The sequence below is a fragment of the Macaca thibetana genome, chromosome 14 (genome assembly GCF_024542745.1).
Source record: "Macaca thibetana thibetana isolate TM-01 chromosome 14, ASM2454274v1, whole genome shotgun sequence".
Lineage (NCBI taxonomy): Eukaryota > Metazoa > Chordata > Mammalia > Primates > Cercopithecidae > Macaca > Macaca thibetana.
The window spans coordinates 7,265,977-7,292,921 of record NC_065591.1 but is presented as its reverse complement, the minus strand read 5'-3'; the positions used below and the strand labels follow the sequence as shown (position 1 = coordinate 7,292,921).

The 26,945-nt window shown below is 54.6% G+C and overlaps 1 protein-coding gene across 2 annotated transcripts; it reads left to right on the top strand.

Moving 5' to 3' along the window:
- The first annotated feature begins 1,587 nt into the window (after positions 1-1,587).
- Positions 1,588-16,770, top strand: RHOD (ras homolog family member D). Of its 2 annotated transcripts, XM_050756818.1 has the most exons (6): positions 1,644-1,802; positions 2,160-2,220; positions 9,879-9,966; positions 10,732-10,841; positions 14,542-14,676; positions 16,189-16,770. In XM_050756818.1, exons 1-6 carry the CDS (start codon positions 1,786-1,788, stop codon positions 16,354-16,356), a joined length of 579 nt encoding a protein of 192 aa, XP_050612775.1. In that variant the 5' UTR covers positions 1,644-1,785; the 3' UTR covers positions 16,357-16,770. The 2 variants fall into 2 exon arrangements, with proteins under 2 accessions (XP_050612774.1, XP_050612775.1); XM_050756817.1 differs by lacking the exon at positions 2,160-2,220 and having other exon boundaries at positions 1,588-1,802.
- Positions 16,771-26,945: the final 10,175 nt, after the last annotated feature.

The following is a 26,945-nucleotide window of genomic DNA, read 5'->3' as shown; positions in this document are numbered from 1 at the left end:
CTTCCCTCCAAGTGGGGCTCCATCCAGCCTGTGGACCACAGCCTGGAGCCAGGCAGAGGAGTCAAGGAGCTGGACTCTGCCTCTCCACGTAGTGACTCTTGCCCTGGCTGCCTCTTTAGACCACAGTAAGTTTAAAGGAGGTTGAAGGTGCATTTTCACCTGCCTGACTTGGAACTCCATAAGGGGTGATGTCATGACCAGCATAAATTGGGGGTAACCTAATGATGTCTGCCCCCTATTCTTTTAAGTTTCAATATAAACACTCAGTTCAAGATCTGGGAAGACCCTTGTGCCCAATTTTTTTTTTTTTTTTTTTTTTTTTTTTTGAGACGGAGTCTCACTCTGTCGCCCAGGCTGGAGTGCAGTGGCCAGATCTCAGCTCACTGCAAGCTCCGCCTCCCGGGTTCACGCCATTCTCCTGCCTCAGCCTCCCGAGTAGCTGGGACTACAGGCGCTCGCCACCTCGCCCGGCTAGTTTTTTGTATTTTTTAGTAGAGACGGGGTTTCACCGGGTTAGCCAGGATGGTCTCGATCTCCTGACCTTGTGATCCGCCCATCTCGGCCTCCCAAAGCCTTGTGCCCATTTTTAAAAGATTTCAACTCTGGCCATTAGGAGAAGTGGAGGGATCAGGTGACAATGAGTTCCCAGTCCAATGCTGGATTTACTGCTGGCATCCAAAGTGCTCCACTGGGCAAGCACCAGCTCCTCTTGCTGCACCACTGTGCAAGGGAGACTCACCCTCTGCGGGGGCGGGGGGGGGCAGCATTCTGCTCCGGCCTCCACAGCCTCGCCCCTGCCGCTCTCTCCTGTGGAACACCTTCTCCCTCCCCCATCTGACTGTGTCTCACTTTTTCCTCAAGACTCTGAAGGGCTTCCTGACTCACTCAACCTGGGCGAGGAGCTCCTTTCCCCTACTCCTGTCCCGCTGCCTGTCCCTACCCCCGTTGTAGTTTGATCACACTGATGTCCTGCCTGTCTACTATTCTAGGCTGTGGGCTTCTCAAGGCAGGGCCTAGATTTTATCTTGAACAGTTCAGGGTCCCCAGGGCCTTGGGCACCAGGAGGACGTCTCATGGTGCAATAATAAGAAACACACTTTATAGAGGGAAGGTTCCATCTCTTTCCCTAGATTGTGGCCAGCCAGGGTGTCAGGTGGCTGCCCACCTTCAGCAAAACTTCCTGGTGCGGAGGGAGGCAGGCCAGGCCTGGTAGGGCCAGTGAAGGGGGTCATCCGCTTCCCACCTGGCATGAAACGCCTGTGTTGTGCTCCGTCCTAAGCCCCCTGGGGAAATGCACCATTCATTCACTCATTCAGTAAAGGTCACTGGCTCCTGCCTGGGATCTGGGACCCAGCCCGTGAGCACACCCCCGCCCACACTGTCATGGTCCCGCTGTTTGTCTTCTCCCTTCCGACCTCCCATGGCCCCAGCGCGGCCCGCTCACAGTAGGTGTTCGGGCAGCGTTTCTTCAAGGACCTAGACGGCCTTGAGAGGAAGGGCCCCAGCCCAGCCGCCCGGGCGTCTCACCTGGCTCTCGGGGCGCCCGGCTCGCACTTCCTCCCGCCGCCCCGCCCCTTCCACATTCCTGCCCCGCCGGGCCTGCCCCGCGCAGTCTGGGTCCCTGCGCTGCAGCCGCCCGCCCGCCCGCCCTCTCCGCGCCCGACCCCGGGATGACGGCGGCCCAGGCCGCGGGCGAGGAGGCGCCACCAGGCGTGCGGTCGGTCAAGGTGGTCCTGGTGGGCGACGGCGGCTGCGGGAAGACGTCGCTGCTGATGGTCTTCGCCGATGGGGCCTTCCCCGAGGTGAGTGCCCGGCGTCTCCGCCTCGCCCGGTTCCGCTCGCGCGCCCGGGTGTGCAGGTCCGTGCCGGACGGCCCAGGCTGTGCGTCTGCCCCGGCCTCCGAGGGGTCTCCCAGCGGGGCCTGGAGTCCAGGGCAGAGTTCTTCTCCCCCAGCCAGTGGGAATGAAGGCCTCAGTGATGTTATCTGTAAAGCGGGAGGAATGGCACCTACCGGGGAGGGGTGTCACAAGGACTGAGTGAGGCGACCTGGGTGCACACAAGATCCTAAGACAGCACTTGGCCGCACAATTCCGCCAAGAGGGCCTGAGGGCTTGGGAGCCAGACTGCCTAGGTTAAAATTATGGCTTTGCCACTTACAGCTGTGTGCCCTTGCGAGCGTCCCCTAACCCCGCTGTGCCCGTGTCCCTAACTACATCACAGGTGAGTGACAGCGCCCACCGCACAGGGTCACTGTGACAGTGAGTTAATAGACGTCAAGCACTCAGCCCCGGGCTGCGCACAGGAAGTACTCACGGAGAGTTGGCACATGTCACTCTTGGGAAACATATTCTCCCCTCCAGCTCTTGCCGCTGGAATGCATGTGCCATGGGCTCTTCCTTGGAGGGTCAGAGCACACCAGCTGTAGCCTCAGCTGCTGGGCCCGCGTCTCTGCTCTCCTCTTATGAGCCCCGTGCCCTTTTGTAACCTGCTTAGCTTCTCTGAGCCTCAGTTTCCTCACAACAACCCCATGGGGTAGAGGGACTGTAGGGCGGTGGTGAGGTGGAGCCCAGGGAAGGCTGATAGGCAGCTCCGGTGCGGTACCTGGCACGTCCTTGGCGCTGTAGGCATGCCCACTGGTAATCCTTCCTGACATGCTGACTGCCCAGGCAGACTCCACAGGCACCAGGCGGCCCCTGCTCTGCCACCTCTCAGCTCTGTTGTCCTGGGAGTCCATGGAGTTGCTCCCAGCATCTCTTTTTTTTTTTTTTTTTTTTTTTTTTTTGAGACAGAGTCTCACTGTCACCCAGGCTGGAGTGATATTGGCACAGTCTCGGCTCACTGCAACCTCCGCCTCTCCGGCTCAAGTGATTCTCTTGCCTCAGCCCCCTGAGAAGCTGGGATTGTAGGCACCCAACACCACGCCTGGCTAATTTTTTTTATTATTTTATTTTTGAGACGGAGTCTCGCTCTATCACCCAGGCTAGAATGCAGTGGAGCAATCTCGACTCACTGCAACCTCTGCCTCCCAGGTTCAAGTGATTCTCCCACCTCAGCCTCCCGAGTAGCTGGGACTACAGGTGCGTGCTACCGTGCCCAGCTAATTTTTGTATTTTTTTAGTAGAGACAGCATTTCACCATGTTGGCCAGAATGGTCTCCATCTCTTGACCTCGTGATCCGCCCACCTTGGCCTCCCAAAGTGCTAGGATTACAGGTGTGAGCCACCTCGCCTGGCCAATTTTTTTATTTTTAGTAGAGACGGGGTTTTGCCTTATTGATCAGGCTGGTCTCGAACTCCTGGCCTCAAGCGATCTGCCCGCCTCAGCCTCCCAAAGTGCTGGAAATACCAGCTTAAGCCACCGCAACTGGCATTCTTCCTTCTTTTCTTCCCAGCATCCTCAAAGCCCCTGGGGTTGTACAGGTGCTGGGGCATCTGAGCACAAGCAGGACGGGTCGGGCCTACCCTGGTTCTTATCACACTGTAGTTCTTATCACGATGATGTCCTGCCTGTCTCCCACCCTTGGCTGTGACCCCCCGGGCTGTATTGGGCCCCGCCATGGCTTTCTGCTGCAGTGGCATTGAGTCACTTTTGTTTAGTGGCTTGTGGAGCTCATGTCACCTCCTTTGATCAGTCATACTTTTTTTTAAGTTGGGGGAAACATGGTTCTGGATGCTGCCCATGGGAACCCAACAATGAGGGCACCCAGGGAAGAGCACTACACAGGGACAGGTGGCCCAGGCCCAGGGGAAGGCACCTGATGGGCGGGGGCTGGAGGGCTGGTGCCTCACCACCAGCTCTGAAATGTCCTTGATGGTGAGACCATCCCAGCTTCAGAGCAGTTCTGACGTGGAAATGGGCGTCTTGCAGTTGATAAGATGTGAATGCTTTGAGGGACATGCTGGGGCAGGCCAGAAATGGGGGGAGGGCATGCTTGTCACCAGGAAAATGGGCCGGATTTGTCCAGGCTCTTCCCCTGTCTGGGGGCCCTGGAGCAGGAGAGTCCTCTTCTTTTAAAGAGCCCACAATGGACCAGGCGCGGTGGCTCATGCCTGTAATCCCAGCTCTCTGGGAGGCCAAGGCGGGTGGACCAGCTGAGGTCAGGAGTTCAAGACCAGCCTGGCCAACATGGTGAAACCCCGTGTCTACCAAAAATACAAAAAAAAGTACCCGGGCATAGTGGCACACGCCTGTAATCCCAGCTACTCGGGAAGCTGAGGCAGGAGAATTGCTTGAATTCAGGAGGCGGAGGTTGCAGTGAACCAAGATCACTCCACTGCACTCTAGCTCGGGGACAACCGAGTGAGACTCTGTCTCAAAAAAAAAAAAAAATTTTATATATATATATATATCCCACAATGTGCAAGAGCTGGAAAGGGTTCATTTTGCAGATGGGAAAACTGACTCCAGAGCCCAGAGGCTTGCCTGGGGGCACATGGCTCAGTGGGGGCAGCACTGATCTAGACCCCTGGTCTTCCCACTCCCTACCAGGGCCTTCTCCACAGCCCCCAGTGATCTGCCTGCTGGACCCAGCCTCCTCCTGCCCCTGTCTCTAACACCAGACTCTTCCTCCAGGCAGCCCTTGAAGCCCAAGGGGCCAGCAGCCAGGAGGCTGGAGTCCCATCTCCCAGACTTCCTGCACACAGCAAAGGGCTGAGAGCAGCCTGAGGATTTGGAGGGACCTCCGTGACCCTCATCCAGCTGTGGCCCAACCCTGGGTTCAGAGCAGCAGGGGAGGGCAAGGTAGAGAGAACTCCTAGAACAGGGGGGAGCCCCAGGCTGGGCTACCAGCCCCTGCCCAGTCCTGGCTGGCATTTGGGGCTGCAACCATTCCCACAGGTTCAAAGCCTAGCAGCCCCCACACCAGCATGGGGATAGGAGGCGGTGAAGAGCACCCGGCCCTGCTGGCTAGAGCCCTCTGAGTCCTTCCTTGTTCGCACTTAGACTCCCATGGGTGTCCTAACTAGGGATACCCCGACACTCCCCTTTGCCCAGGTCCCCTATCTTGGTAATGATCCATTTTCTGTCTGTGAGCCCCTGGAGGGCAGACCCGAACCTGAGTCATTTCTGTCCTGGTCCAGCACAGGCTCAGCCCTTCTTTTCTGGCTGAGGATGGCCTAACAGATAAGGTTAGGTGCCATTGGTCCCATGGACAGAGGGTGACCCTGCCTGGGGGTCAAAGAACAACACAGGAGGCCGAGATGGGCGGATCACAAGGTCAGGAGATCGAGACCATCCTGGCTAACCCGGTGAAACCCCGTCTCTACTAAAAAAAAAAAAATACAAAACACTAGCCGGGCGAGGTGGCAGGCGCCTGTAGTCCCAGCTACTTGGGAGGCTGAGGCAGGAGAATGGCGTGAACCCGGGAGGCGGACCTTGCAGTGAGCTGAGATCTGGCCACTGCACTCCAGCCTGGGCGACAGAGCGAGACTCCGTCTCAAAAAAAAAAAAAAAAAAAAAAGAACTACCTGAGACTGGGTAATTTATAAAGAAAAGAGGTTGGCGGGGCACAGTGGCTCACGCCTGTAATCCCAGCACTTTGGGAGGCTGAGGCAAGCGGATCACCTGAGGTCAGGAGTTTGAGACCAGCCTAGCCAACATGGCGAAACCCCGTCTCTACTAAAAATACAAAAATTAGCTGGGCGTGGTGGCAAGCACCTATAATCCCAGCTACTTGGGAGGCTGAGGCGAGAGAATCGCTTGAACCTGGAAGGTGGTGGTTGCAGTGAGCTGAGATAGTGCCACTGCACTCCAGCCTGGGTGACAGAGCGAGACTCCGTCTCAAAAAAAAAAAAAAAAAAAAGAAAAGAAAAGAAAAGAGGTTTAATTGACTCACAGCTCTGCATGGCTGGCGAGGCCTCAGCAAACCTATAATCATGGTGGAAGGTGAAGTGGAACCAAGGCACTTCTTACGTGGCAGCAGGAGAGAGAAAGAGAGAAGGGGGAAGCACCACACTTTTGAACCATCAGGTCTCGTAAGAACGTCCTCACTGTTGGCCAAGCATGGTGGCTCACATCTGTAATCCCTGCTCTTTGGGAGGCCGAGGTGGGCAGATCACTTGAGGTCAAGAGTTCGAGTCCAGCCTGGCCAATATTGTAAAACCCCATCTCTACTAAAAGTACAAAAATTAGGCTGGGCACGGTGGCTCACGCCTGTGATCCCAGCCCTTTGGGAGGCCAAGGCGGGTGGATCACCCGAGGTCGGAAGTTCGAGACCAGCCTGACCAACGTGGAGAAACCCTGTCTCTACTAAAAATACAAAATTAGCCAGGCATGGTGGCACATGTATGTAATCTCAGCTACTCAGGAGGCTGAGGCAGGAGAATCGCTTGAACGTGGGAGGCGGAGGTTGCGATAAGCAGAGATCGTGCTATTGTACTCCAGCCTGGGCAACAAGAGCGATACTCCATCTCAAAAAAAACAAAAAAACAAAAATTAGCCAGGTGTGGTGACACACGTGTAATCTCAGCTACTCAGGAGGTGGAGGCAGGAGAATCACTTGAACCCAGGAGGCAGAGTCTGCAGTGAGCAAGATCGTACTACTGCACTCCAGCCTGGCTCTGTCAAAAAAAGAAAAATCTCCCTCACTATCCCAAGAACAGCATGGGGGAAACCACCTTCACGATTCAATCACCTCCCACCAGATCCTTCCCTCGACACGTGGGCATTACAATTCGAGATGAGATTTGTGTGGGGACACACAGCCAATCCATATCACTGGAGAAAGTGTCACCACCTGGAAGGACGGATGGGGGCTCTTGTGGACACTGCTCCTGGCCACCAGCTTTCCCGGTGGTGAGCATTTATGCTGGGGCCTCATCTGCCAGTCCATCCTCCCTCCCACATCATGGCGTGACACTCTTCCCCTTTAACCAGTGAGGAGACTGCCCTAAGGACACATAGCTGGTGAGTGCCGGAGCTGGGTCTTAAGCCAGGCACATCTAAACCTAAAGCTAGTGCTCCTAGCTACCAGGTCACACTGCCCCCACCAGGCAAAGGGCCTGAGGGAGGGCACTCTGAGTGGGCAAGGGGGGATGGAGAGGTAGGTGACGCCCTTGTCTCTTCCTGTTGGTTCCTCTTGGTAGAAGGAGTGACAGCATGTCTAGAGTCTGGGGTGGGGCCAGCCCTTACCTCAAGGCTACCCCAACTTTTCCATCTTCCTCAGCTGCCCACTCTGAGACCTGCCTTTCTCCCCACCCCACTCCCTGCAGCTTCCCTGGAGGATGGTGCTGACCCACTGCTCAGGTGCTGCCCCTCCCAGCTGGTCAGGGCCTGACTCAGAGGGCCAGCGGGCAGGCAGGCAGGCGGGCAGGCGTGAAATTCTCCTGAGTCATGGGCAGGTGGGGGCCCCACCTGGCATGGGAAGGGAATAGGATAGGGCCCCCCCTGACTGTGGCCGTACCAACCAGCCCTGAGCAGGCAGTCCAGGGTTAGGGACCTAACAGCAGGCAGCCCAGCATGCCCCTTGGAGCAGAGGGCACAGGTTGTGGCAGAGTTTTGCAAACCCGTCTTTCAAAAGCTCCCTCTTCATTCCTGCATTTTCATCTGTGTACAAAACCTGGCCTGTTGCCCGTTCATCTCACCTTCATGGAAAGGCAGTGAGCTTAGGCTGGGCAAGGCTGGAATAAGGGGCCTCTGTCCTGGGCGACCTCCTCCCAAGCCCAGGCAGGACAAAGAAGAAAGGCCCAAACATGGGACACTGGTCTGGGAGTGGTGGCTCACACCCGTAATCCCAGCACTTTGGGAGGCCAAGGCAGGTGGATCGTGTGAGTCCAGGAGTTCAAGACCAGCCTGGGCAACATAGCAAGACCCCATCTCTACAAAAAATACAAAAAATTAGTTTGGGAGGTTAAGGTGGGTTGATTGCTTGAGTTCAGGAGTTTGAGACCAGCCTGGGCAACATGGCAAAACCCTGTCTCTATGATAAAAGAAAAAGAAAAATTAGCCAGGCATGGTGGCCCACACCTGTAATCCTAGCTACTCAGGAGGCTGAGGTAGGAGAATCACTTGAGCCTGGGAGACAGAGGTTGCAGTGAATCAAGATCGCGCCACTGCACTGCCTGGGTGACAGAGTGAGACCCTATTTAAAAAAAAAGAAAAAGAAAAAGAAAGGCAGGGCGTGCTGGCTCATACCTATAATCCCAGCACTTTGGGAGGCCGAGGTGGGTGGATCACTTGAGTCCAGGAGTTCAAGACCAGCCTGGCTAATATTGTGAAACCCCATCTCTACTAAAAATACAAAAATTACCTGGGTGTGCTGGTGTGTGCTTGTAATCCCAGCTACTCTCAAGGCTGAGGCAGAAGAATCATTTGAACCCAGGAGGCAGAGGGTGCAGTGACCAAGAGATCACGCCATTGTACTCCAGCCTAGATGACAGAGCAGGACTCTCTCTCAAAAAAAAAAAAAAAAAAAAAAAGCCCGGGTGCGGTGGCTCACGCCTGTAATCCCAGCACTTTGGGAGGCCGAAGTGGGTGGATCATGAAGTCAGGAGTTCAAGACCAGCCTGACCAACATGGTGAAACCCTATCTCTACTAAAAATACAAAACTTAGCCGGGCATGGTGGTGTGTGTCTGTAGTCCCAGCTACTCGGGAGGCTGAGGCAGGAGAATCCCTTGAACCTGGGAGGTGGAGGTTGCAGTGAGCCAAGATCACAGCATTGCACTGCAGCCTGGGCGATAGAGTGAGACTCTGTCTCAAAAACAGAAAAGAAAAAAAAAAAGGTGGAAGGTGCATTGGGGCATTCTGGTAAGGGATCAGGAAAGGCATCCCAGAAAGGTGAAGGTAGCATTTAATAGGGGTCTTGTTTGGATTGTGAGAGGTTGAGAGGCAAAGAAGGAACCCCAAAAAGGTGCGAGTTCCCCAGGGCAGGGATTGAGTCTTTTGTTGCCTGCTTCCCAGTGTCCGGAATTGGGCCTAGAGAAGGTGCTAATGCTGCTGAATGAATAGATGAATGAACAAACGAACAAAGCAAGGCATGAATAAACATGTAGGTTAATGGTGTTCTAGGAAGGGGGGACAACATGAATGAAGGCTCAGAAATGGGAGTCCCGCTAGCATGTGCCTGTGGTCCCAGTTCTTGGGAGGCAGAGGCAGGAGGATTGCGTGAGCCCAGGAGTTTGGGGCTACAGTGAGCTATGGTGCCTGTGAATAGCTGCTGCACTCCAGCCTGGGAAACACAGGGAGACCCTGTCTGTGAAAAAAAGGAAAACTGGGAGTCCCCTGCCCCCATCCAGAGGGCAATGATAAAAATAACAGTAGCTGGCATGTAGATGTGCTTATTTTATGCCAGGCCCTGAGCTAAGGGCTCTGCATGGAATATCTCACTGAATCCTTATAGCGGCACTGTGGTAGGGACTTTTTTTTTTTTTTGAGACGGAGTCCCACTCTGTCACCCAGGCCGGAGTGCAATGGCGCTATCTCGGCTCACTGCAACATCCACCTCCTGGGTTCAAGCGATTCCCCTGCCTTAGCCTCCCAAGTAGCTGGGATTACAGGCATCTGCCACCACGCCTGGCTAATTTTTGTATTTTTAGTAGAGACAGGGTTTCACCATGTTGGCCAGGCTGGTCTCGAACTCCTGGTCTCAAGGCCCACCTCAGCCTCCCAAAGTGCTGGGATTACAGGGGTCAGCCATGGCGCCGGGCTGGTAGGGACTTTCAATATTCCCATTTCACGACTGAGAACAAAGCTCGGGAGGTTCAGGACTTTGCAAAAGCAGACAGGCTCTGGACCAGCACCCCAGGCAGGCCGAGGAGGAGGCTTCTCACAAACAACTACACTCCACTGACTCCCAAGACAGGGGCAGCGCTGTGGACAGACCAAGTCCCCAACGCCTCTCAAAGCCTCCTCACAGCCTCCCCCTGCCCTGCTTCTCCTCAGAGCTACACCCCCACCGTGTTTGAGCGGTACATGGTCAACCTGCAAGTGAAAGGCAGACCTGTGCACCTCCACATCTGGGACACAGCAGGTGGGTGTGCTGGGGCAGGGGCAGGGTGGGAGGGGCTTCCGTGGGCCCCAGATGCCTGGGACAGATTCCGCTCTGCTTCCTTCTGAACCAGGGAGGCCAGCCAGTCTCCCAGGGACAGGCGCGGGCCAGGAGTGGGCCCAGGAGTCTGAGCCCTCTTTGCCTCTGCAGCCGTGTCCACCTGCACCCCCAGCACCCCCAGCACCCCAGGGCTGCCCACTACGTCTTGGAGGCAAGCGGGAATCCAGCACTTTGCTTTCAGGACTGTTCCTGGCCTTCTGAGCGCTCCACCCTGCTTTTAGCTTCTGTAGGATCTGCCTGTCCGTGGCCTCTGCCCTCCAGCCTCCTGACCTTGCCTATACCAGGGTGAGCTCTGAGCTAAACTCAGGGCATCCCAGCAGCCCTCTTAGTTGGACAGGTTAAGATGTCTTTGCCAGGTTCCCACCTACCCCTTATTTCTCACTCCTAAGCTCAGAGCAAAGCCGGCTTCTGAGCAGTCGGCCCCAGTTCCTCCAGGTGGTGCCAGGCCTGGCCTCTGCCTTGCCCGCCATCCCTTCCAGACACCCCACAGGCAGAGGTGACCACTGCCCCAAGGGCGCACTCACATGGAGTAGCCACCTCAGAGCCAAATTTGTGCCAGACTCTGAGGCAAAAAACTAGGCCCTGTCCCCAGAAGCTCCCCATCTGATGGGGTGACCTCCTGACATCGGGGCGGTGCTGACAGGGGCCAGGAGCCCTGAAGGCAGTGACCACCCCCACTCTGCCCAGGGCAAGACGACTATGACCGCCTGCGGCCCCTGTTCTACCCTGACGCCAGTGTCCTGCTGCTCTGCTTTGATGTCACCAGCCCGAACAGCTTTGACAACGTCTTTAACCGGGTAGGTATCGGGGGACAGGGAGGCATAGCCCCCATAGCAAGGCCACTCCACTCTGCCACCCACCCTTGATCCAACTGACTGTCAGAGCGTGGCAGGCCCCAAATGATACTGATTCCAGAGCCTTTGGTGTATATATGGGGAAACTGAAGCCCAGAGTGGGGCAGTGGCTTGCCCAGGGTCTCTGGCACAGGGATTTGGTGGCAGCATCTGCCTTTCTGACTCCCAGTACAGTGCTCCTTGCCTACCCTATGCTGCAGACTCTGAACACTGTGGCTCTTCTCACTGCGGCTCTGCCTGAGGTTGCTGGGTGACCCAGAGGCTCCTGCATCTCCCCAGCCTGTGCCTGCCCGAGGTGCACGAACCGTGAAGTCAGAGTGCGGCAGCTCTGCGTGGCTGCTGGTTCTCAGAGGCTAGTCATGGATATCAGGGATGTGGCCCCTTGAATTCCTCTGCTCCAGCTGCCTTTAGCCATGGCACAGCCCCTCACCCACTGCTGCCAGGGCCTCCGAGTTTCTGCAGGGTACAGCCCACGACAGTATTTGCAGCAACAGCGACAACAATGGCGACAATTTTAAGGACTGACCATGTGCCAGGCACTGTTCTGGGTACTTGCATGTATTTACTCATTTACTCCCCTGGCCAGCCTTATGGAGTGTTATTATTCCCGGATCCAGTCACTCATCCAAAGATACACATCTATTAAAGTGGTAACACTGGGATTTGAACCCTGGCAGGCTGCCCTGCCCATTCATTCAGAACAAATGATTGAGCACATTTGTTCTGGTGCTGTTTGGGCATTGGGGACCAGGAGAGATGGTGGTGCCTGGGACCAGGGTGGAGTGACAAGAAGGAGGTTCATTCTGAATCGGTCTGGAAGGCGGAGTTTGCTCATGATCGGGGTTTCCTGTTGGATTGGATGTGGGTGGGAGGGAGGAGTTTTTACCAGAGCAGCTGGAAGGTGGAGTTGCCCTTGGCCAGGATGAGAAGGAGCAAGCTGGGGACCGGAGTGGGACATCCTAGTGGAGGTGTCCGGCAGGCAGTGCCAGGCATGCGTCTGCAGTTCCTCCTAGCAGGCAGTCCGGCTGGGCAGCCTCAATGCAGCCGCATATTTATAAGCTACAGGTGCAGTAAAGCCTGGGGGAGGCTGCCCGGTGAGGGAGAGCAGCTAGAGGGGAGGAAAGGCTGAAGCCCAGGGAGAGAAGGAGGAGGGCAAGGCCCCATAAGACCTAGGAGAGCCAGGAGAGTGGGGTCCTGGGGTGAACTGCAGGCTCAGCCAGGTAGGAGGGAGTGATGCCCAGGGTCAGTGCTATCGAGGGATTGGTAGGAGCAGGGCTGAAGATCCACTAGTGGAGGCCAGGCGCGGTGGCTCACGCCTTGTAATCCCAGCACTTTGGGAGGCCGAGGAGGGCGGATCATTTGAGGTCAGGAGTTTCAGACCAGCCTGACCAACATGGTGAAACCCCATCGCTACTAAAACTACAAAAATTAGCCGGGTGTGGTGGCACATGCCTATAACCCCAGCTACTTGGGAGGCTGAGGCAGGAGAATTGCTTGAACACGGGAGGTGGAGGTTGCAGTGAGCCGACATTGCACCACTGCACTCCAGCCTGGGCAACAGAGCTAGACTCTGTCTCAAAAAACAGAGGATTCACTGCTGGGTTCAGTGGGAGCCACCAAGGAAATCTTCCTCATGGGCAGTTTCGGTGGATGGGTAGGGTGTAGGGAATCTGCCAGGGACCCCACAAAGGCCCCATTTGCTTCCAGGAATGAGGTAGTTTGACGCCAATGTTTGTTTGTTTTGAGATGGAGTCTCACTCTGTCTCCCAGGCTGGAGTGCAGTGGTACAATCTGGGCTCACTGCAATCTCCACCTCCCGAGTTCAATCGATTCTCCTGCCTCAGCCTCCCGAGTAGCTGGGATTACAGGCTTGAGCCACCAAGCCCAGTTGATGCCAATTTTTATCTGGCAAGTTTGACGCCTGAACTGGCCGACTTAGTGCTCCTGGAGATAGAAAGCCCCCTCGGGATCCCTGGCTCCCCAGCTGTAGTCCAGGCTGAAAGAACTCAGCCCTGGTGGCCTCACATTCCGCAGAGCAGCCCTCCCTCCACCAGGCAAGCAGTTGAGGCAGACAGCGGCAACCATTTTGTAAGCGGATTTATTTATTTATTTATTTTTGAGACAGATTCTCACTCTGTCGCCCAGGCTGGAGTGCAGTGGCTCCATCTCAGCTCACTGCAACCTCCGCCTCCAGGGTTCAAGTGATTCTCCTGCCTCAGCCTCTGGAGTAGCTGGGACCACAGGCGCCGCCACCATGCCCGGCTAATTTTTGTATTTCTAGTAGAGACGGGGTTTCCCATTGTTGGCCAGGCTGGTCTCCAACTCCTGACCTCAGGTGATCTGCCGGCCTCAGCCTCCCAAAGTGCTGGGATTACAGGCGTGAGCCACCGCGCCCAGCCTGGATTGATTGATTTATATTTATCTTATTTATTTATTTATTTATTTTGAAATGGAGTTTCACTCTGTCACCCAGGCTGGAATGCAGTGGCGCAATCTCAGCTCACTGCAAACTTTGCTGCCCAGGTTCAAACGATTCTCCTGCCTCAGCCTCCCGAGCAGCTGGGATTACAGGCACCCACCATCACACCCACCTAAATTTTGTATTTTTACTAGAGGTGGAGTTTCACCAGGTTGGCCAGCCTGGTCTCGAGCTCCTGACCTCAGGTGATCCATCCGCCTCAGGCTCCCAAAATTCTGGGATTACAGGCGTGAGCCACCACACCTGGCCCGGATTTGTTTTTTTTGTTGTTGTTTGTTTGTTTTGAGACGGAGTCTCACTCTGTCGCCCAGGCTGGAGTGCAGTGGCCGGATCTCAGCTCACTGCAAGCTCTGCCTCCCGGGTTCATGCCATTCTCCTGCCTCAGCCTCCAGAGTAGCTGGGACTACAGGCACCAGCCACCTTGCCCGGCTAGTTTTTTGTATTTTTTTTTTTTTTGGAGACGGAGTCTCGCTCTGTCGCCCAGGCTGGAGTGCAGTGGCCAGATCTCAGCTCACTACAAGCTCCGCCTCCCAGGTTCACATCATTCTCCTGCCTTAGCCTCCCGAGTAGCTGGGACTACAGATGCCCGCCACCTCGCCCGGCTAGTTTTTTGTATTTTTTAGTAGAGACGGGGGTTTCACCGTGTTAACCAGGATGGTCTTGATCTTCTGACCTCGTGATCCGCCCATCTCGGCCTCCCAAAGTGCTGGGATTACAGGCTTGAGCCACCGCGCCCAGCCTCCGGATTTGATTTTAAAGGATCACTTATTTCCTTATATGTTTTGCTCAGTTTAGTGGGTGTCTGTGAGGGCCCTTACCCTGCAGAGAGGCAGGATTCTAGAAGGGCAGGAGCAGGGCTCTGAGCCCCACCCCCAGGCTCAAATCCTGCCATTTCCAGCCAAGGCCAAGTTACGTCGCCTCTCTGTGCCTCAGTTACCGCATCTGTACAGTGGGATTGGTTATCAACTTGCTGCCGGGCCTTGGGGAATTAATGGGTCCATATGTGTAAATTCTTAGATGAGAGTCTGGTACCAAATAGTTTCTCCCTAGATGCTGGCTGTACTGATTATCAATATCAGAGCTCGGGCTGGGGAGCAGGAGAGTGGCCCACTGAGAGGGCCAGAACTCTCAAGGGCTCATACATGCCCCCTCGCCCCCCTGCAGTGGTACCCAGAAGTGAATCATTTCTGCAAGAAGGTGCCCATCATCGTCGTGGGCTGCAAGACCGACCTGCGCAAGGACAAATCACTGGTGAACAAGCTCCGAAGAAATGGGTTGGAGCCTGTGACCTACCACAGGGTAGGAAACCCAGCCTGAGGTGGGAGTTGGGGAGGACTGGCTAAGGGGACCTCTGGATGCCTCTCAGTGGCACTAGGCATCCAGCATGCTCAGGGTGTAGGTCAGAGCTGGGGTCGTCTTAGAGGCTGTTGGTGTCAGGAACTTCCAGCACTTGGAAATGGTCCCTAGAATATGCTGGGAGCCTCCACCGGCAGAAGGGAGAACAAAGAAGTAGGCGTATCAGAGTCAGTTCCACCACCAACCTGAGACCCAGAGAGGAGGCCCACATATTCAGACTGTGGGATCCTCTCTGCTACACGCCCAGGTTCATAGGAAGTTCATTTCTTGGTGCCTTGAGAGGCAAAGAGGCCCAGCCCAGAATGGAGGTAAGAAACACAACGAAGGCTCGCTGGGCACAGTGGCTCACGCCTGTAATCCCAGCACTTGGGAGGCCAAGGTGGGTGGATCACTTGAGGTCAAGAGTTCGAGACCAGCCAGGGCAAAATAGTGAGACCCTGTCTCTACCAAAAATACAAAAAATTAGCCAGGTGGTGTGGTGGCGGGTGCCTGTAGTCCCAGCTACTCTGAAGGCTGAGGCAGGAGAATCACTTGAACCCGGTTGGCGGAGTTGCAGTCAGCTGAGATTGCACCACTGCACTCCAGCCTGGAGGACAGAGCAAGACTCCGTCTCAGAAAAAAAGAAAAGAAAGAAAGAAAAAAGAAAAGAAAAGAAAAAGAAACACAATGAAGGCCAGGCACAATGGCTCATGCCTGTAACCCTAGCACTTTGGGAGGACGAGGCTGGAGAATCATTTGAGTCCAGGAGTTTGAGACCAGCCTGGGCAACATAGGGAGACCCCATCTCTACAAAAAAGTAAAAAAAAAAATAGCTGGGCTTGGTGGCCGCTCCTCTGGTCCCAGCTACTTGGGAGGGTGAGGCGGGAGGATCCCTTGAGTCCAGAAGTTCGAGGTTACAGTGAGCCAAGGTTGTATCACTGCACTCCAGCCTGGGCAACAGAGCAAGACCCCATCTCAAAAAAAAAAAAAAAAAAAGCCAGGGGTGGTGGCTCATCCCTGTAATCGCAGCACTTGGGAGGCCAAGGCGGGTGGATCTCTTGATGTCAGGAGTTCGAGACCAGCCAGGGCAAAAGAGCAAGACCCTGTCTCTACCAAAATTACAAAAGATTAGCCAGGTGTGGTGGCGGGTGCCTGTAGTCCTAGCTACTCTGGAGGCTGAGGCAGGAGAATCACTTGAACCTGGTTGGCGGAGCTGCAGTGAGCTAAGATCGCACCACTGCACTGCACTCCAGCCTGGACAACAGAGCAAGACTCCGTCTCAAAAAAAAAAAAAGAAAAGGAAGAAAAGAAAAATAAATGTGCTAAAGTGCATGAGGGCGCTTGGGCAAGCCAGGGTACGGGAGCCATGGGTGCTCGGCAGACCCCACCTTCCACTCTTGTCCAGGGGAAGGAAGCGAGGACGTGAGGCCTGCCCATTGCCCCCTTCACAGCAGCCCCATCCACCTCTCCCTCTAGGGCCAGGAGATGGCGAGGTCCGTTGGCGCGGTGGCCTACCTCGAGTGCTCGGCTCGGCTCCATGACAATGTCCACGCCGTCTTCCAGGAGGCGGCTGAAGTGGCCCTCAGCAGCCGCGGTCGCAACTTCTGGCGGCGGATTACCCAGGGCTTTTGCGTGGTGACCTGAGCGTCTCGGGGCGTCCCAGCAGCGCGGGAAGGGGCAGGGTGCTGACCTACTGCTGAGCTGGCTGGGCTGGACCCGGCCCCTAGGCTGTGACCGCCGAACTGCACCACAACAGATGGGTGCCACCAAGGCCAAGCCCTGGGGCCTGGGAGTCTTGGACTGAGAAAGGGGGTTCCTGGGCCCACCTGCCCTATGTAGGGCTCATCCTGCTGTGCCGGAGAATCACTCACTGACCCCTTCACCCGGTCCCGGACCGACATCCTGGAGCCGCCTGTGCAGCCTGATGCCCCCTCGTGGCTGCTCCCAGGGCTGCACCTGCCGGGACCTAAAGTTCTTAGGTCCCTCCTGCCAGGACCCACACCCGGCCCCATCCCACCTGTCATACTGGTAACTGTAACAAGGAAAACGACATCACTTGTCATTTGTGTCATGCCTGGTTTCTTTTTTCTTTTCTTTTCTTTTTTTTTTTTTTTTTTTTTTGAGACAGAGTCTCGAGTCTCGCTCTGTCCCCCAGGCTGGAGTGCAGTGGCTCAATCTCAGCTCACTGCAAACTGTGCCTCCTGGGTTCAAGCGATTCTCCTGCCTCAGCCTCCTGAGTATCTGGGGTTACAGGCGCGCGCCACCATGCCCAGCTAATTTTTGTATTTTTTTTTAGTAGAAACGGGGTTTCACTATGTCAGGCTGGTCTCGAACTCCTGACCTCGTGATCCACCCGCCTCGGCCTCCCAAAGTGCTGGGATTACAGCCGTGAGCCACCACGCCCGGCCTATGCCTCTTGTGTCAAAGCGGCTTTACACACACGTTCCAAGGTAGGTAAAAGCCCACCCCATCTTGGCACTGGGATGGGACTGCTTGGATCCAATCCAGCTTTATTGCTTCCACGACCTTGGGCAAGTTCTTCTGGGCCTCAGCTTCCTCACCTGTGAAATGGATCACAGACTAAGCCATGGAGCTTTTGGATGAGTAAGAGGGTCATGAGGACCAACACATGCAAAGAGCTTAGTAGGTGCCTAGCACGCAGTAAGTGCTCACAAAAGGTTAGGCCAGGGCCGGACGCGGTGACTCACTCCTGTAATCCCAGCACTTTGGGAGGCCAACATGGCTGGATCACGAGGTCAGGAGTTCGAGACCAGCCTGACCAACATGGCGAAACCCCTGTCTCTACTAAAAATACAAAAATTAGCTAGGCGTGGTGGCTCACACCTGTAATCCCAGCTACTCCAGAGGCTGAGGCAGGAGAATTGCTTGAACCCAGGAGGCGGAGGTTGCAGTGAGCCAAGATCACACCACTGCACTCCAGCCTGGGCAACAAGAGCGAAACGCTGTCTCGAAAAATAAATAATAACAATAAATTAATAAATAATAGTAGTTTAAACAATAAAATATAAATAATAAAAATAAAAAAACTCACAGTGGGGACTGGAATCCAGGTAGGGTTTTCCACGTTGGCCCCTAACACTATTTCACGTGCTGCAGCTCAGCCCTGTAATCTGAGCTGTAAGCCCCCACATTGCTGAAGTCCCCCACCTGGAACTGTTTCTGATGAAACTTCCGGGACAGGTGTCAGCAGCTGGTTCTCATTAAGGATCATGTGTATCAGTGCAAAAGAAATGGTCTCATTTGGCTGGGTGCGGTGGCTCACACCTGTAATCCCAGCACTTCGGGAGGCCAAAGCAGATGGATTGCCTGAGGCCAGGAGTTCAAGACCAGCCTGGCCAACATGGTGAAACTGCGTCTCTATTAAAAAAATACAAAAATTAGCCAGGTGTGGTAACACGCACCTGTAGTCCCAGCTACTCAGGAGGCTGAGGCAGGAGAATTGTGTGGGACGACGAGGTTGTGGTGAGCTGAGAATGCACCACTACACTCTAGCCTGGATGATAGAGCGAGACCCCATCTCAAAAAAAAGAAAATATATGGTTGGTTTTGGAACTTCCCAAGAGCTTTAATTAGGCTCACAGTACAGTTGGAAAATATTTGGGTTTGAGTCCAGAGCACGTGGGCATAGAGTAGATTAGTGCAGCTTTGGTGCTGGTTCATGGTTTGGTTCAGATCGAGCCCCTGAGCATAAGAAAGTTACTCACTCAGGCCAGAAATGAAGCTGCGGCAGGTGGGGTCATAAGTGCCCTGCTCACCTTGTGGCTTGGCCAGATGGGTAGATAGGAGGGGGGGCTCAAACTGCATCTGATTCAGGACACACCAAGATGTCTCTTAGGAAATTACCTCCCCTTGAAGCCCCAACAGGATTCTTTTTTTTTTTTTTTTTTCACAGACAGAGTCTTGCTCTGTTGCCCAGGCTGGAGTGCAGTGGTGCAATCATAGCTCACTGCAGCCTCAACCTCCTGGGCTCAAGCAATCCTCCTACCTCAGCCTCCTGAGTATCTGGGACTACAGTTGCACACCACACCCAGCTAATCCCCCTGCAGGGTTCTAAGTGCTATAGAGGAGAGCAGACCATGGGGTGGGCTTGTTCACTGAATCGGTTTTAATGAGTTCACATTCACTAAGACTCACTGAGGCCGGGTGTGGTTGCTCACGCCTGTAATCCCAGAACTTTGGGAGGCCAAGGCAGGTGGATCACCTGAGGTCAGGAGTTCAACACTCGCCTGACCCATATGGTGAAACTCCGTCTCTACTAAAAATACAAAAATAAGCTGGGTGTGGTGGCACGTGCCTGTAATCTCAGCTTCTAGGGAAGCTGAGGCATGAGAATTGCTTCAATCCGGGAGGTGGAGGTTGCAGTGAGCCGAGACCACGCCATTGCACTACTCCAGACTGGACAACAGAGCGAGACTCTGTCTCCAAAAAAAAAAAAAAAAAAAGAAAGAAGGAAGGAAAGAAAGCGAGTCACTGTGTGCTTAGTGCTGTGCTTAGTCATTTTCCATGAAAGTATCCCATTTAGTAGTCACAGGCCCCAGCAAGCTAGGACCAGGTACACATCCACCTCACAGATGAGGAGGCAGAAGCACAGAGGGCTTGGTCAAATGCTCATGACCTCAAGAAGTAGTAAGGCCAAGGTTTAAGCCCAGGACAGTCTGACTGTCCAGAATCTCGGCTGTTAACCACTATGCTGGACCCCTGTCCTGAGTCACCTCTTCCCCGGACCCCCAGCCCTGGACCCCTGCTTTGTACCAGTATTTCCAGACCCAGACCCCAAGGAGCTAAGAGTTTACAGAGATAAAAAGGCTTAGAACTGTCTTTCAGGGATTGGGAGCAACATGGCGGGTGCAAGGCTGTGAAGACCACGTGGTTTGCCCCAGACACCAGCAGAGCTACAGTTCACAGAAGGCCCGCTGAAGCAGGCTGAGTAGCACCTGAGGATCCCAGCAGAAGGAACAGGCGCTGGGATTTATTGGGTTCCTACCCTGTGCCAGACACTTGATTGACAAGATGCCATTATTAGACCCATTTCAGAGAAGAAAATAAGGCTCAGGGCAGGAGAGTGGTCTGTGTAGGGTCATGTGGCCAGAGGTAGGGCTGAAGTTCAGCTCAGCCTCTCGTGGCACTTCATTGAGGACGCATGCTGGGAGATCAAGGTCAGTGAGGAACCGAGCTCTGTGGGCAAAGAAGAAGCAGGATGGGTCTGGAGAGCGGAAAGATCCAGTGGTGTGCACAAGTTGGGGAGAAGCATCTGGGGCCACCACATGAGAGGAGGGAAGTGGGCACCTGCCTGCTATTCCGGGGAGGGAGTTCTTGGGATGGGAGACAGTGGGACTCAGGAGCACACACACTGGACTTTCCTTCCCTGCCAAGGGCTGCCCTCCTCTCCTTCTTTGAGAGCTCATCACCACCTGAAATGGTCCTGTCTGTCTCCCCATGGCCATGCCAGCTCTCTGAGAGCACAGGCTGGGCTTGTTGCAACCCCCCATGCCTGCCGGGCGCGGTGGCTCATGCCTGTAATCTCAGCACTTTGGGAGGCCAAAGCGGGTAGATCACCTGAGGTCAGGAGTTCGAGACCAGCCTGGCCAACATGGTGAAACCCTGTCTCTACTAAAAATAAAAAAAATTAGCCAGGCGTGGTCGTGGGCACATGTAGTCCCAGCTGCTCAGGAGGCTGAGGCAGGAGAATTGCTTGAACCCCAGAGGCAGAGGTTGCAGTGAGCTGAGATTGCGCCATTGCACTTCAGCCTGGGTGACAGAGCGAGACTCCATCTCAAAAAAAAAAAAAAGAAAGAAATCCCCTGTGCCTCAAACAATGCCTAGCATATAGTAAACACCAAATACATGGGTGAGAAATGAGTGAATTAATGAAAATGCCATCAATCAGTACTCCATTCAGACCCTCATCTATTCCGGCTTGGACCAGCACATAAGTCTCCCAGCCTGCAGGCTCTCAGCCTCCTCCATCCTCCTCACTCTGGCAGAGCCATCCTCCAAAGCACAAGTATGTCCCTGCACAGAAGACTTCGGCAGCCCCTCTGCCCAAAGATGAAGAGCCAGAGTCCACGGCTGGGGCCTGGGGCTCTCCAGTATCTGGCCCCAGCCCACCTTGATCTGGGCCTTATCCCCAGGACACCTCCCCACACCCACTCAGGCCACACCCAGGGGCCACATCAAGGGAGCACCAACCTCCTAGCCTTCGCTCAGACTGCTTTCCCACCTCAGCAAGCCCTGCCTCCCAGTCACCGCCCATTCAAACCTCCCCTCCTCCCCCAAATCCTTCAGGGTCCAGCTGGGACACCACCCTCTCCAGGAAGCTTGTGGGCCAGGCCTGCCGCCTTTCTCCCTCTTCACTGCACACCCGCCTGTGTGCACCAAAGCTGTCTTCGCAGGGCCCCTTGGCTAAGGAACTGGGCTTTTCTTCCCATGCTGTGGGAAGGGCCAGGTTGGACTCCGTAAGATGACAGGTCTGGTCGTGGGACCAGGTGGGCTATCTGGGAGGGCAGAGGCGGGAGCCTGGAGACCAGCTGGGCAGCTGCAGATGTCCAGACACAAGAAACAAGCCACCACAAGTCAAGGCTTGGTGACTTCTGGGCTGGGCGCTGTAGCACCAAGGGTGGACTTTGGGAAGGGTGGGGATGTTGGGAGGGAGGTAAGAATGCAGGCCTCTCCCACCCAGGGTCGGGGGGGGGGGGGGGGGGGGGGGGAGGGGGAAGGGAGGAATGTGGGGAGGGCGAGTACTTCTCCCAGACCACTGGGAGAAGGCACTGGGAGAGGCGGGGACCTGAGTTGGGTGACCGCTTTCTCACTCTGGCCTCTCTCCCTCTGCCCCGCCTGCGTTTCAGGCCCCATCCTGCCTAGCCCACCACACACAGCTCTCCAACCATGTCCAAGGAAGGCACGGGCGTGGCGGGGGTGGGGGCGGGGCGCGGTCCTCGGAGACGCCTGTGAGAAGCCAGAGTTATTACTATTATCCTCCTCCTTCTCCCCCCAACAATCCCCTCTTTCAATTCCTCACTACCCAGCCTGGCAGGGCAGGCACTGCCAGACGAGTGGGAGCTAGGGAAGGCCCAGCCTGGAGGCCAGCCCAAGCCAAAAGCCACAAACCACAGTCTTCCTTACCCCACGCCACCTCCACCCAGCCTTGGGGTTGTCTGCTGGGAAGGTAGAGGGCAGGGGTGGGAACCTCAAGTCATCTCCTCCAGGACAGGCCACTCCTTAACACCCTCAGGGTGAGGAGGAGGGTGGGGCACACACTCTGTGAGTCACAGAGCTTCCCTCTCCCCTGTGCCGGGGCAATGCTCTGGGCCCCATCCCATGTCTGGACACAGGGAGAGGATGGTGGCCAGCAGATCACCCTACTCCAGGCCACCCTCTGCTCTCCAGCCTCGTTTTCCTCCTAGGGACCCATCATCTGGAGGATAACCACTCACAGCCCCCAGGAAGTCATTGTTCAGCCGCTGGCTAGGAAACCAACAAAGCATATGGCCAGGCTGAGGGCAGTAAACGCGCGAAAGAGTGGAACAGCTGACAGCCCACCCCTGCATTCAAGGGCTTAATCTCCACAGTAATGCTGCTGATTAATAGGTCAGATTGCCAGGCGCGGTGGCTCACGCCTGTAATCCCAGCACTTTGGAAGGCCAAGGTGGGCGGATCACCTGAGGTCAGGAGTTTGAGACCTGCTTGACCAACATGGTGAAACCCCGTCTCTGCTAAAAATACAAAAAATTAGCCGGGCGTGGTGGTGGGCACCTGTAATCCCAGCTACTGAGGAGGCTGAGGCAGGAGAATCGCTTGAACCCACGAGGCAGAGATTGCGGTGAGTCAAGATGGCACCACTGTACTCCAGCCTAGGCAGGACAGAGACTCCATCTCAAAAACAAACAAACAAACAAAAAAGGTCAGACTGTGACTAGAAGGGGACTTTCCTGCGTTCAAATCCTGGCTCTGCAACTTACCAGCTGTGTGACCTTGAAGGAGACACTAGGGCTTTCTTATGTGTCAGTTTCCTTATTTGTCAAATGTGGGTATGAGTAGCTCTGACCTCCTACATTGGTTGGACTCAATAAGCAAATAGTGCTTATTCACTCCCTCAGTGCTAACTCCTAACTAGAGCTATTAACTAAGAAATGAGGATAATTGTTTACTGTGCAGGGTTGTTGCAGGGCCTGCAAAGCAGAAACAAGCATGTATGTGTTTGATGCTGGCCCCCTCTTCCCAATCTGGGTCACCAAGCCTGGGAGGAGAAGAGAGGGAAGCTTCATCAAGGAGACGGAAAGGAACACGAGGCCGACCGCTGTTTGCAGGCCTGCAGGAGGGGCTGGACCCTCAGCAGAGCCAGGGAGGATGGGGCTGGAATTTCCTCCAGGGCTCCTGTTTGCACGGGACACACCAAACTGAGCAGTGCTCAGCCCAGGGCTGACAATAGTAGTACGTCTGATTAGGAAATGCATGGTATCAGCTCCTACCAAAAAACAAATTTTATTTTTATTTATTTATGGTTTTCTTTGTTTTTGGTTTTAGTTTTATTGAGACAGAGTTTCACTTTTGTCACCCAGGCTGCAATGGTGCGATCTCGGCTCACTGCAATCTCCACCTCCCGGGTTCAAGCAATTCTCCTGCTTCAGCTTCCCAAGTAGCTGGGATTACAGGCACCCACCACCACTCCCAGCTAATTTTTGTATTTTTACTAGAGATGGGATTTCACCACGTTGGCCAGCCTGGTCTAGAACTCCTGATCTTAGGTGATCCGCCTGCCTTGGCCTCCCAAAGTGCTGGGATTACAGGTGTGAGCCACCGCACCCGGCCTTTATTTCTTTTTGAGCCAGGGTCTCACTTTGTCATCCAGGCTGGAGTGCAGTGGCATAGTCTCTGCTCACTGCAGCCTCGACCTCCTGGGCTCAAGTGATCCTCCCGCCTCTGCCTCCCAAGTAGCTGGGACCACACAGCACATGCCACCACAGGCCCTGCTCTAGGCACTGTGACTACTGAGCACCAAGTGCAGGGTGCAGGGTGCAGGGTGCAGAGGTGAGGTGAGCAGGATGTGGTCCTTGCCTTCCAAGCTTCCATCTTCCATCTTCTGTGGCAGCTCAGATGTGGATACAACCAGCAGGGGAGGGGAGTGTGCAACATTCACTCAGCAGCCCACAGGTGTGAGTGCCGGCTCCTGCCACTGAGACAAACAGGAGGAGTTCAGCTAAAACAGGGTTAGGCCAGGCACAGTGGCTCACGCCTGTAATCCCAGCACTGTGGGAGGCCAAGGTGGGAGGATTGCTTGAGCCCAGGAATTTGAGACCAGCCTGGGCAACATGGGGAGACTCTGTCTCTACAAAAAAAAACCCAAAAAAAGTATTTTTCTTTTTGAGGTAAGGTCTCATTCTGTCATCCAGGCTGGGGTGCAGTGGCAGAGTCGCTGCTCACTGCAGCCTTGACCTCCTGGGCTCAATCGATCCTCCCGCCTCAGCCACCTGAGTAGCTGGGATCACAGGCTCAGACTACCACAGCTGGCTGCTTTTTTTTTTTTGAGACGGAGTCTCTCTCTGTCGCCCAGGCTGGAGTGCAGTAGCATGATCTCAGCAGCTCACGGCAAGCTCTGCCTCCTGAGTTCACGCCATTCTCCTGCCTCAGCCTCCCAAGTAACTGGGACTACAGGCGCCCGCCACCACGCTTGGCTCATTTATTGTATTTTTAGTAGAGACGGGGTTTCACCGTGTTAGCCAGGATGGTCTCAATCTCCTGACCTCGTGATTCGCCTGCCTCGGCCTCCCAAAGTCCTGGGATTACAGACATGATCCACCGTGCCCGGCCTCCAGCTAATTTTTTAATTTTTTTTGGAGCGATAGGGTCTCACTATATTGCCAAAGCTGGTACATTTTTTAAAAATTAATGGAACAGGCTGGGTGCAGTGGCTCATGTCTGTAATCCTAGCACTTTGGGAGGCTGAGGCGGGCAGATCACAAGATCAGCAGTTCGAGACCAACACGGTGAAACTCCATCTCTACTAAAAATACAAAAATTATCTGGGTGTGGTGGCGCGCACCTGTAATCCCAGATACTCTGGAGGCCGAGGCAGGAAAATCGCTTGAACCCCTGGGAGGTGGAAGTTGCAGTGAGCCAAGATCACGCCACTGCACTCCAGCCTGGGTGACAGTGAGACTCTGTCTCAAAAAAAAAAAAAAAAAAAAAAAAAAATAGTGGAACAGAAAAAAATAAGAAAGATAAAGGGCAGGATCAAAAGCAGTGGGTGGCAAAGTTGGGTGCTTGGACACAGGACCCCAACTCTCAGCCTCAGCTCCTGGCCTCCCTTGGGTGCTGTCCAGGTGCTGGACCTTGACCACCAGAGGGCAGCAGGGCCCAAGAAGAGGCGCCTTCCCCACTCCCCGCGAGGCCCATGGGGCAGGTGTGGCGATGATCTGCCCCATTGCTCCTGCCTGGGGTATGTTTAGCAACAAATAACTGCCAGCAGCCCCACCCACTGAGCCCTGCCCACCCCACCAACATTTTACAGAAATAAAACTGGGGCTCAGAGTGGCTGAGTAAGTTGACCATTCAGTTAGTCTAGGCAGACCCAAAAGAGAATCAGGTGGTCCTGAATCAGTTGTGGTTCTAAGGTCAGAGAGATGTGGGTTTGAATCCCCCCCTGCACCTACCAACTGGCAGGATTCTTGTCAAGCGTCAGGCGGGCCTGGATGGAGTGCGATCAAACGTGGGAAACGCAATAAGAGCACCACTGCTGTTCTCTCCTGATTCCACCCCAGAATTTGCAACGCAGTTCAGGGAGATGATCAAAATACTTAAGAGTGTTAAGGAACCCCGAGAGAGTGATCCCAGAAAGCGAGGTGCTGTGGGCAAGCACCAGGGGGCACGCCCCACTGCATGTGGCCAGAAGAATCCTGGAGGGTTGCCAGAGAAGGGGTGGAGCTGGAGGACCCTGCGGGGCAGGCTGGATAGCTGGCGGGACTTTCCTGCTGGAGAATAAACCCATGCAGAGACCCAGCCCCTATGTGGGGCGCTGGGAATGGTTTTGGAGCTGTGTACTCCTCCTCATCCTCCCAACAGCGAAGGGCTGCTGCCTCCACAGTGCCAAGAAGTGACACCTCTCGGGAGCTTCTTTCTGGCCCAGCCCAGCCACTTCAGACACCCTGAGCTCTCCAGCTCTTTTCACTTCCCCACCCCAACACCTCCGTTGAGAATCAAAAAAGAAATGGCCTGATAAATAATTTTTTATTTTTAGCGACAGAATCTCACTCTGTCACCCAGGGTGCAGTGCAGTGGTGCTATCCTAGCTCACTATAACCTCAAACTCCCCGGGCTGCAGCGATCCTCCCGCCTCAGTTTCCTGAGTAGCTGGGATCACAGGCATGTGCCAACATGCCTGGCTAATTTTTTTTTTCTTTCTTTTTTTGAGACTGACTTTCGCTCTTGTTGCCCAGGCTGGAGTGCAGTGGCACGACCTCAGCTCACCGCAACCTCTATCTCCCGGGTTCAAGCGATTCTCCTGCCTCAGCCTCCTGAGTAGCTGGGATTACAGGCATGTGCCACCACGCCCTGCTAATTTTGTATTTTTAGTAGAGACAGAGTTTCTCTATGTTGGTCAGGCTAGTCTCAAACTCTTGACCTCAGGTGATCCTCCTGCCTTGGCCTCCCAAAGTGCTGAGATTACAGGTGTGAGCCACAGCACCCGGCCTATGCCTGGCTAATTTTTTTATTTTTTATTTATTTTTTTCTTTTCTTTCTTTTTTTTTTTTTTTGAGACGGAGTCTCGCTCTGTTGCCCAGGCTGGAGTGCAGTGGCCGGATCTCAGCTCACTGCAAGCTCCGCCTCCCGGGTTCACGCCATTCTCCTGCCTCAGCCTCCCGAGTAGCTGGGACTACAGGCGCCCACCACCTCACCTGGCTAGTTTTTTGTATTTTTTTAGTAGAGACGGGGTTTCACCGTGTTAGCCAGGATGGTCTCGATCTCCTGACCTCGTGATCCGCCCGTCTCGGCCTCCCAAAGTGCTGGAATTACAGGCTTGAGCCACCGCGCCCGGCTATTTTTTGTAGAGATGGAGTCTCACTATGTTGCCCAACCTGGTCTCGAACTTCTAGGCTCAAATATGCCTTGGCCTCCCAAAGGGCTGGGATTACAAGCATGCACCTGGCCAAGAATTTTTTTTATTTTTTATTTATTATTATTATTATTATTTTGAGATGGAGTTTTGCTCTTGTTGC